The 11,458-nt window shown below is 34.9% G+C and overlaps 1 protein-coding gene across 11 annotated transcripts in view; it reads right to left on the minus strand.

Moving 5' to 3' along the window:
* Window positions 1-10,318, minus strand: part of LOC109049170 (dystrobrevin alpha-like) — a 19,492-nt gene extending 9,174 nt beyond the window's left edge. The window contains exons 1-12 of one of the 11 annotated variants that reach the window (XM_042714662.1): window positions 10,093-10,318; window positions 5,520-5,587; window positions 5,243-5,323; window positions 4,937-5,150; window positions 4,677-4,762; window positions 3,971-4,125; window positions 3,129-3,234; window positions 2,815-2,981; window positions 1,728-1,852; window positions 1,561-1,569; window positions 1,322-1,405; window positions 846-917 (exon numbers count right to left, since the gene is read on the minus strand). In XM_042714662.1, the coding sequence (XP_042570596.1) occupies window positions 846-917; window positions 1,322-1,405; window positions 1,561-1,569; window positions 1,728-1,852; window positions 2,815-2,981; window positions 3,129-3,234; window positions 3,971-4,125; window positions 4,677-4,762; window positions 4,937-5,150; window positions 5,243-5,323; window positions 5,520-5,586 (1,166 nt within the window). In that variant the 5' untranslated portion in view covers window position 5,587; window positions 10,093-10,318. Of the gene's footprint in view, window positions 1-845; window positions 918-1,321; window positions 1,406-1,560; window positions 1,570-1,727; window positions 1,853-2,814; window positions 2,982-3,128; window positions 3,235-3,970; window positions 4,126-4,676; window positions 4,763-4,936; window positions 5,151-5,242; window positions 5,324-5,519; window positions 5,588-8,035; window positions 8,876-10,092 lie in introns of those variants that run through there. The other 10 variants (XM_042714660.1, XM_042714665.1, XM_042714663.1 and 7 more) reach the window with 10 other exon arrangements.
* Window positions 10,319-11,458: the final 1,140 nt, after the last annotated feature.

The raw sequence follows: 11,458 nt of genomic DNA on the forward strand, positions 1-11,458 counted from the left end.
CATTATTTGAATGCATTAATAATAATAATACAGAATGCATTTGTACTACAGAATGCAAATAGATTTTAGTTAGACTTGATGACATATTTAAAAGAATAGTCCACTCAAAAATGAAAATTTGCAAAAAAATGTCTCACCCTCATGCCATCTAAGATGTAGATGAGTTCGTTTCTTCATCAGATTTGGAGAAATTTAGCATCATATCACTTGCTCTCCAAAGGATCCTCAGCAGTGGATGGGTGCCGCCAGAATGAGAGTCCAAACAGCTGGATTTGTTTCTTACAAACATGCAGCTTTTCACTTTACCTGAAATTAACTGATGTTTTCATCAGCTGTTTGGACTCTCATTCTGACGGCACCCATTCACTGCATTGGTGAGCAAGTCATGTAAAGCTAAATTTCTCCAAATCTTTTCTTATGAAGAAACAAACTCTTCTACATCTTGGATGGCCTGAGGGTAAGTAAATTTTCTGCTAATTTTCATTTTTGGGTGAACTATCCCTTTAACTTGATGCAAATGCAACTGAGCTGTGTGGGATGGAAGTACCATCTATTTTGTCATAATGTTGACAATACACTGAAAATTAGTCTTTTATAAATTTCCAATGGACAAAGGACATCTTCTCAACAATTTTTGTCTGAACAAACAACAATCAAGTACAAAAGAGCATGACATGTTAAATGGGCTGAACTTCAATCCCTCACAGCCTTGTTTTTATTTGCATCTAGTCAAAACAGTCCTATGTATCTCATTACAAGATGATCTTTGTTCCTTGTTATTGCTTTACACGCTTGTTGCGCTTACAACAGATAATAGTGACATTATTTCATCCAGGTTGACTTACCCTTTCCCTTTTAAAAGATCTGGGGCCGTCCGGGAAAACAGCTTCATTTGCTTAGTCTCATCGTGAGCACCTCTTTTTACCCCCAAAATGAGACATAATAAAAGTTTAAATAATTGAGCAACAAGTTTACATACACAAACATGTTTAATCCACACACCGGTGTCATTTTAGTATTATGCATATGCTATTATAGTATTTATGAATATTTTGAATTAGCTTTAATTTCTGTAATTTTAGTTTTCTTTATTTTAAATTTTTAAGATTTTGATTTAGCTTAAATTTTTATATTTCAATTTTAGTTTTCATTTAAGTACATCAGCAGCCTGTCTGACTGAACATAGAAATAAAAGCATCTCAGACATAACAAAAAAAGAAACAAAGCCTTCATGATGTGAGCTGAAGCTTGAATGCTTTAAGCTCAGATTTATGCTTGTACACATACTCCTATTGAATGTGTGGTGCAGTAACAGGCTCACGTTTTGCTGGAGTAAGGGTTTCCTGAGGAAGGCATGGAGTGAGAGAGCATGTATTCATTTCCACTGGTCATGGGTCTGGGAGGCCTGGAGGAAATGCAAACAATAATTGAGGCGCAGCGATAAAAGTGTGTCTGTGTGTCTGTCTGCACAGTGTCAAACATATCAGTTTCCCCCCATCAAAATATTGTGAAATCATATTATATATGAGAATATATGAATCTTCATCTCACTTTACTTACCATGTGTCCCTGTTTCGCAGCATAAGCAAAAAAACAACACACAAGGCAGGACAATGTTAGCATGCACAATTTTTGTTACATTCAGTGTAATACAGTCAATCGGTTTACACTAAAGAGGATTATTCGAGCAAAATGTGTTGAATATGGTCATGTCTGAGTTTACATACCCGACATGAGTGAAGTTGAGTGGTTTCTCAGGTGTATCGGAGAACACCGGGTAAGAAGGCTCTCGACTGGTGGCACAACTCAGAGATTTACCGAGAGCGTCCGACAACTTCTTAGCTGGAGATTTCTGGAGAAAAATAAAAGACTGTGCTGAAGCAGAGGAATAAATATTCATAAAAATATATACGAATATGTTTAATGGAACCATATTATGAAAAACAGGCTTTTCTTTGCTCTTTTTAAATAAATATAAATGTTTATGTAGAAATACTCAAAGAATATCATAAGAGAGATTACTTACATATAGAGGACTTAAAGGTACAGTAACTAATAATAAATGTTTAATTATAATAGTCAGAGACAGGGTGGAAAATGATCATGTAAAACAAATTAAAAAAAAGAAATTCAGCAATTTTTGCATATTTCATTTGCCTGTAAGATCGAAATCCGTAAGATTTGTTTGAATAAATTAATACTTTTATTCAGCAAGGATGCATTATATTGCTCGGATGTGACACTAAAGACATTTATAATTTTACAAATAAATGCTGTTCTTTTGAACTTTCTATCATCAGAAAATTTTTAAAAAAAAATTTAACGGAGTATCATGAAATGTATGTTTCTTGTGCAGCAAATCTGCATATTAGAATGATTCTGAAGGATCATGTGACACTGAAGACTGGAGAAATGATGCTGAAAATTCAGCTTTGATCACAGGAATAAATTACATTTAAAAATATATTCAAATAGAAAACAGTTATTTTAAACAGAAATAATTTTAATAATAATTACTGTATTTTTTATTAAATAAATGCAGCCTTGCTGAGCGTTTCTTTCAACAAACATTAAAAAAATCTTCCCGACCCCAAACACAAGTAAACTTCTAAAAGTACTTTAGAGAAGAAAAGTAAATGCTCCCAAAGTGGCAAATTCAGTGCTCAGAGTTAAAATTAGACTGGTGTCAGGACATTGCAGGCATGCAGTGATCTGACAGTGATTTTTGGCATACGTTGTCAAAGGCTAAAGGCTGTTTGGATGACAGGACTGGCACTTACGCACAGTCACATTCCCACAAGGCCGTTCACCTACCCATGACATGTACTCCTTCATCTGGTGCTGGTTGCTATGGCTGCCCGAGGCATGACCCCTCCAGAAACACTCTTGGCAGAGTTGGTAATTATCACATTGTTGGCACCGGTAGCGAAATCCCATCATGCTCTGGCTGTGGCAGTAGGAGCACTCCACAGGATGGAAGACTAGAGAAGAGATAAGCAAATTCAAGTCAACACTACTAATTGAACACTGTCACAATATTTGTCATTCATGTAGGTTCTGAATGGCTGAAGGAGGTAATAACATATCACTGAGCCATATGTATGGTTTGCTACATGCTTAAAACGCACCGTTCTCAACGTTTGCCAGCCGATGCATCAGCGGTAACCAAACCAGACACTGAGGAGGAGGATCCGACATGAACGTGTCAAGAAACACATTGAGCGAGACCTTTTTCTGAGGACGGACAGCAGTTAGTATACAAATGAGTCAATAAATACCATGTGTGTACAAAAGAAAAACAGTTTGTTTGTTTGTTTTTCTTAAGAAATTGTGAATTGCAAATGCTGTTGCTGTTCTTATGCATTTAAACTGGGTGGTTGCTGGTTATTGCCAGGGTGTTGCTTATTAATTTCACCTGTTTTATCGTCTGCCCTACAAAAAATGCACACTAACGTTTAAAACGTTTGTAGTTGGTAATATATTTTAATGTTTTTTTATGTTCACCAAGGCTGCATTTGTTTAATCAGGAATACTACAGTAAAAACAGAAAAAGTGTGAAATATTATAGCAATTTAAAATAACTGTTTTCTATGTGAATATATTTATCAAAGCTGAATTTTCAGCATCATTACTCCAGTCTTCAGTGTCACGTGATCCTTTAGAAATCATTCTAATATGCTGATTTGCTGCTTAAGAATTTTTTTTATTATTATCAGTGTTGAAATTGCCTCATGTTTTTTTGCAAAACTTGATACTTATTCATTCATGAATAAAAAGTTCTAAAGAACAGCATTTATTTGAAACAGAATCTCTTTTAACATTATACATGTATTTATTGTCACTTTTGGTCAATTTAATGTGTCCTTGTTGAATAAAAGTAATTAATTTATTTAAAAAAAAATTACAGTTGGGTCTGATAGCTTTATGCGTCAAATTACAGGAAATCATTTTAAAAAAAATAATCACAAACCTCTTGTGGAAAGCAGGTTCTTGTGGACTGCTCAGTGTACCCAAAAGATGGTCCCTCAAAAACCGTCATGGGCAGTTTCAGCACCTCCCTTAGGAACTGGTCAAACTGGGAGTATATCATCACTCCGTTTGGGTCAGATATCTGTGAAAATACATCTTGTGGAACAAAAAGATAAGCATCAGGAATTATGTTAAATTAGAACTCAAAGTATTTTGCAGGCAGGAAGAATGATTTCTGAAGATCATGTGACACTGAAGACTGGATTAATGACTCTGAAAATTCAGCTTTGCATCACAGGAATAAATTATATTTGATAAAATATTGATTTTTTTTTTTTTGTTATAATTTTTCAATATTATTGTGTGTGCTGTGTTTTTTTTCTAATATAAGCGGAGTTTTTGTAAATATGAGACTTCTTTCAAAAACATTAAAAAATCTTCCCAACCCCAAATTTTTGAACAGTAGTGTAGTCTAAAGTTTTATTACTAGGAACAATTCATCAGAAAAGAGGGAAAAAGTTTTAGCTGTGCTGACAAGGTCATAAGAGGCGAATATGCCTCATGGTTAAAAGTGACTTTCAAGTAAAGACAGCTGCTCTGACCTTTAAAACGATGATAGAATGAGTCCATTCACTTAAGCATCCATTAATCAGCATCAAACCACTGAACACACATCAGTTCACAGGCAAATCCAAAGTGAAACTTACATCTTAATTTATCCAAAATCTTCCCTCCACAGAGGGCAGCCAGAGCCATCTTTACCACAAAAACCGACATCTTTCCCATGCCTTTCCTAAAAAAGACATAATCATCAACTCACACATTTAAACGGTCAGCAATTTAAGTAAAGATTATAAAGAGTCCTCATGTACAGTAAGTGAACTTTTTTCTTTCTACTCTTAAAGAAAAGTCATACTATATTCCATACATTAGGGCAGATTTAAGGCAGCTTTGCAGGGTTTCTTACGGGTCGTAGGCCGCTAACAGGAAGTTGAGGAGGTACGAGATGGACTGGTCTACATTGATCTGGTGGGTTGTGGGCAAGCGCTTGTTCAGCTGGTAATAGATGGTTGACAGTATTGCTTGCAAATGTGACACTGAGAACTCTGTGTTGAGGTCCATGGAGTTAAGTCTGTTTTCCCGGAAAACCTCGATAATATTCCAGATATCCACCAAATGCACTGCAAGAAGTGAAGAAGAGATGGCAACATTTTCAAAGACTAAAATTACTGTAAATAATAAAAACAGTTGTATTCAGAACAACAATACTTACAATTGCACCTCTTCTGAATGAATCTCAGTTTGCATGCTGTCCTATATGTGGACAATCTGATAGAGTCCAGATCTAGTGCACCTGTGAGACGAAAACAACACATCTAATGAAAGTTCATGTCCAAATATACAGCTTAAATATAGCCTGAGACATTTTAGCTGGTGTTTAGATTTAATGCATCCTTGCTGAATCAAAATGTACTAATTTCTTTAAACTTATCAACATGTTTACCATCATATCACAGCTTGAGTTTGGAGTAAAACAGAGAAATACATACGCATTTCAGCAAACAGTTGTCTTCTGTCTGCCATGGCGCTGCTGTTGCGGCCTGATTCTTCAATCATTCTGCGAAACATCACACAAACAGAAAACAAAAGAACAGTGTGACAGGCGTCCCACAGCTGTGAAAGCAAACTGGAAAGCAAAGAGACCTTTTGAGGAATTAGTCTTCAGATCTGCATAAAGTTAATTAACTATTATTGTGGGTAAAACAACATCTATAATGTATTACATAATTCTCCAAAGTTTGAGCCGTTAATACATCAAAACTCCACTGCAAATTTTAAAAAACTGATAACAAAAAAAATGCAGTTCTCAAAATAAAACTACAAATACACACCAAAATTCACAAACTATCCATGCTGCATCTACCTAATTTGGTTTGCATCTACCAAAAGAATTAATTTGCAACAAAATAGTAGGGCTGGCTTGATACTACTTTTTCAGAACTGATCCCAAACCGATACCAAAAATTCTGAGTATCTGCCGATACCGATATCAATCTGATACAGAGTAGAATTTCTATACCTCCATGTGTGTTGACCTAATTGTCACTATAATATAGACAACAACTTCATTATAAAGAAAAATAACAAATGGAAAAAAATATATGACCATAATCAAGGCCTTGCTCAATATCACTTTTTCTGAGTATCTGCCGATACCGATATCGAACCGATACCAGTGCCGTTTTTTTTTTAAATCAGTGTATAATTTCAATACAGATCCTGAATATCAGATTGGCTCTCCCCTACAAAATAGTGAGTTTGATTGGACACACAACCATTGACGTCAACCACAAAAGATACAGGAAGAATTTTCTCCTCCCTTTTAAAAGTTGATGAGACTATTTACTTTGTCCTCCTAAATATACACAATTAGATTGTTAGTTGCATTTTATTATTTATACTGTATTTAGCATTGTGTTTCCCAGCTGTTTGCAAACATACCAGAACAGACCTCTGACCCACCTTTTTCTTAATATAAAAAGACAAGTTCATTGGTGGAATTCATGTGTTTATCTCCCATTCTTCTTTCACAGAGACCTTTTGTTATGATTCACATTAAAGACAGTAACGGAGGTTTTAAACTTCACTTGTGACCTTGATTAAAAATAACATTTAGAAGGTCACTGCCTTGTGGCATTCAGTATAATACTGTCTCATGTTACTGAGGAAACAGCTGTATCATCTAGTACAACAAATATACAAAGCTACAATAATTTATACAACAATTAAATTCTCTAATTTACTCTAACTGTAAAAAGTTTTTGGTCATGGTACAATGGTAATTGCTTGACATAATTTGGAATACTTCATGTAGATATGTACATGATAAATAGGGCAATCATTCAGTTTGATGGTATATATAAAAAGCATCATACACTGAAAAAAAATGGTATAGAAAATAATGCATAGAATATGTAAATTTATAGTAAGTTTCACAAATAATTACAAAGAATACGTGCAATTTTGAAGTAGAAAGACTGAAACAGTATTTTCTTGTAGAATGTATTCCAATAATCTTTGGAGTTGGTTTTTTAATGTTTGCAAAAGAAGTCTCTTATGCTCAGCAATACTGTGCTTATTTGATCAAAAAATACAATAAAACAGTAATATTGTGAATTATAAATTTAATTTAAAATAACTGTTGTGTATTTTCCTTCATGAGTCATTCTAATATGTTAAGTGCTCAAGAATCATGACGTTTAATATTTTCTTGGAAACTGACATTTTTGGTTCAAGATTCTTTACTGAATATAAACATTATGAATGTCTATACTGTCGCTTTGTATCAATTTAATCCGTCCTTGCTGAATAAAAGTATGAATTTCTTTTAAAAAACCCTGCTGACCCTGAACTTTTGAATGGTAGTGTATAAACTGTATTTACAGCCACAATACTTTTTTTGTAAGGTAAAAAGTTGTATATGCTACCAATGTCTCAGTAAATTGGTTTTTATCATCATAATCTTAAATGACATGCACTAAGAATGATTGCATTTTATGACAACTGACTTTTAAAATGCTTTTAATTTGCTTTGAGGAAACTTTAAAAATAAGGTTTTTATCCCTCTTCAAAACAGCACCGTAAACCGTACAAGGAACATGAAGTTGATCCACTAGAGAAGTTAAACTACCTCCTTCACAAAGCTTTGAATGCTCAATTAACTTTAAGGAATGTTCAATCACAATCCTAGAGATCCAAGAGTTGAGCACAGCACTGGGCCAAAGCACTACACATCCAGACATCGATATCAAATTCACCTGCAGATGTGAAAAATATCCAGAATGCACTGCAAACAATGAATCCATCAGTAACGTGACACTAATCTACCCTATTGAACTCACGTCAGGGATAAACAAGCTGCCACAGCATAATTAAGCGTAATTTAGTGTTTTGGTTCACTGTTTCAACACCACATCTATCATGTTAAACCAAATGGAAGAGAGCTAAACAAACTAATGCTCTAAAAAGTATCACAAAAAAACAAAGCAAAATCCAAAGCAGATACCCTTCGGAAAGCACCATGGTCCTCTTCTCGCTTATTTATGAGCGACCACAACGAGTCCACAACTTTTAATAATGCTTTTCGTCAGGACGAAACACAACAAAAGCGGCCCATAGAGTTCTTGGCAGCCGACTGAAATAAGAGCCAGTCAGGATCCAGCATGTGTTGCCTCTATCTTTAACTTCCAATGAGCGAGACTCACATTCTTGTTGGGCTTAGACGGCTGATCCAGATCTGGTTGCACGTTTATAACCATCTCCTAACCCTAGGCCTGGTCCTGTCTGAAGGGCCTGTGGAGTTGTTTGCAGTTTAAAGACTCTCTGTGTGAAATTATTAGGCAAAATGATGAGGCCACGCAAGAATGGCTCGCTAGAGAGGACTGTAATTCAAGCCCATTAATGGGACATTTCTAGAGAGATCCCATATTTCACAGAGTCAGTCTTCTAATCTTTTTTTCTTTCTCTCTTTCTCCTTTTATTGTGGCTCTGGGATCTCCGAGCCTATAAATATCCTTTTGGACAGTCAGTGGCATCCAGGCATTTTGAGCCCGACTCCATTTTTTGTCACTCTCTGTGGGTGATTTATTTAGTACGGCAGGTTGAATAAAAAAACATGAAATTGTGTGTGTGTTTTTTTTTATTTGGCTCACGCTTGAAGGCGATTGGCTTATAAGGCGTACAGATCTGACCTCGAGGACAAAGTCATGTTCTACATAAAGCAGCTGTTCAGAGTATCTTCACCAAGTAATTAGCGCTGGATTACTCGCATTAAACCGTCTGTGGGAGTAACTGATAGCAGATAATGCTATTGCATCTTTCCAAAACCACATAAAGCATCTATTTGAGAAACACCATTGCTAGATAACAGACAAAGCTGACATTAATACAGGCTAAAATGGAATATATTCATAAGGCTATATATATATATATATATATATATATATATATATATATATATATATATATATATACTATTCTATATTTGTGTTTTTATATTAATTATATTATATATGTGGATTCTTATATTTTTCTGTATTTTCCTTTGTATATACATTATCAATTAAACTATACTAATAATAGTACATATACGCATATGCATTTTGCATTTTAGCCATTATTTATGCATTGTAAAATATACAGTTTATGGAAATATCAATCAATTTCAATGTCTGAATGAAAAGAGATTTTGTTTACTTTTGCACATTTAGTCCTGTCTTGGGTTGCTGTGAAAGCTGTGAATTGGATTCCATGAGAACTCTATCCGCAGCAAAGTGAACCATTACTCAGCCTAACTGCTTTTCCCACCAATCAGACACAGTAACTGCCCGTATGCTGCACTGATTGTCATGGTACCACCATGAAGCAGCACAGAACTCTGGGTAAAGTCTCCCAGCCCATTCAGACTGTGATTTACATGTAGTTGTTTACAGGAAAGTCTTTCTAATGTCGTCTTCTCATTCGTCTCCATTTATTTTATGCATCTGATTAGATGAATTAATATAAAAATGCACTTCAAAAACAAGATGCAGTCTAGTTTCATAACATCATATGGCATAGAAAATAAAGAAATAACTTTAATGAACACAGATTGACTTTCTGCGCATGCAGAACCTACTTTAACCTATTCTCCAAATGTCTTACTATTAAAATTTCACTTAAAGTGCAGAAAATCAAGTACAAATCAAATGCCAACAATGTTTAAGTTTACAATATAAAGGCGTTTGTAAGATAGGCATTCGTTTAAATTTTATGAGATGAAACAGTAAACCAACAAACACCACATATAAAATACTCAATCAAATGCATGCAATTCTATAAATGTATTATGCGTGCATAATATTTAGCAGAATTTAGCAGCAGAATTTATAAGTACTTATTTAACCAAAATAAATATAGTTATATTTCATAGTTTTGGCATTGCAGCAGATGATTTAGGACGTAATGTTCCATATACACACTATTATTAATGTCATACTTGCAGAATCTGCATCATGCGTGTTAGTAGTAGACTGTGGAGCGTTCACAAAGAGGCGTCTCGAGCTCTGTGCACTTGCTACTCACCAGCAAACGCCTGTCATCGCCAAAACGGGTTTCAATTCAGCTCCTCTGCGTTCACTGAAGCCCATCTGCGCTAAAACGACGCGCTTTATCGACGACAATCTCTGCGTTTAAATACAAAAGTCTGTTTTCGTTCGCATTAGACTCGCAGAGAGCGGCGCGGAGCTCTGCTGCTCATTTGCTTTGATGTGACGTAATGCGCCTCTCGCGATGACGTAATGCGGAGTCTCTCCACTGAACACATCCGTCAGTGCTCTGCGGAAATATTAAGAAATATTAGTAAAGTATTTTTTATATTTATTTTTTGCATTATATTTTATACATTTCAAGTAAAATTTGATGTGGCGAAATGTTATGAGCAAATAATTTGTGGGACAAATGTATTATAAATATGAAAAATACTAAAAAACATATCAAAGCAACGGAAATTTGCTCTTATTTAATTAAATTTCTCTTGTGCATATATATCTATATCCTTTTTTCAAGTAAAAATGCTGTTATATATGTGTGTTTATATATAGCAGGTTTAAAGCAGTTGTTTTCTTTCTTTTTCTTTTTTTCTTTTTCTTTTTTCGCTGTGGCGCAATGGTCCTAAAACTTTTCGTCACCCATACCCGGCATATACTTAATACGTGATTGTATTCCCCATTCAACATCAAAACCTTCGCAACCCTGAAAGGCTTTTTTCACTTTCTCAGTTTTGTCTATTGTGTCAGTGGTGAATGAAGGCCTTCCTGTTGCCTAGTAACCGCGCGTGCACGGTGAAAGCTGGGGGCTGGAAACAAAGTATGAAGCGGGCCGCGACGTGACACAGTGGCGAGATGTCAACATTTATCATATCGCGCTTGATGGGTCAAAAATTAAATAAACGTCATTCATGGCTCACCGTTCAGCGCTTTAGCAGCGAATAAAGTAACTTAAGTATTTAGCGCGTGAATCACAGTCTAACCTGTTGTGTTGCTGTAATCAGCTGATACGACTATTAACCTTGTTTAACCTGCGTTCATTACTAATTAACTTTAGATAACTGTGTTTATTTTGTGCAGACGGAAGTTAAAGAGCTGTTTTGATTAATGTCAATGTATGATCGTTTTTAAAGAATAACAAAAGTAACAAAAAAATCAAAGTAGCCTACCATAGTAATGCATTTTGATATTATCAAGCTTAGAGAATCATTGGTTTTATTAGTATGTGATCAGTGGTTGTTGATTGATACATTCAGTCAATGATTTAGATTTTCATAGATGTTTTTTGAGAGATGCCTGTCATAAAGTTACTCAAGTTTCCTTCAAGTGAAGGAGCATTCTTACAAGGTAAAGTAAGAATCAATATTATCAATATTATTTTCTAAGCATGGAGTATATAGGGA

The sequence above is a fragment of the Cyprinus carpio genome, chromosome A24 (assembly GCF_018340385.1).
Source record: "Cyprinus carpio isolate SPL01 chromosome A24, ASM1834038v1, whole genome shotgun sequence".
NCBI classification, from domain to species: domain Eukaryota; kingdom Metazoa; phylum Chordata; class Actinopteri; order Cypriniformes; family Cyprinidae; genus Cyprinus; species Cyprinus carpio.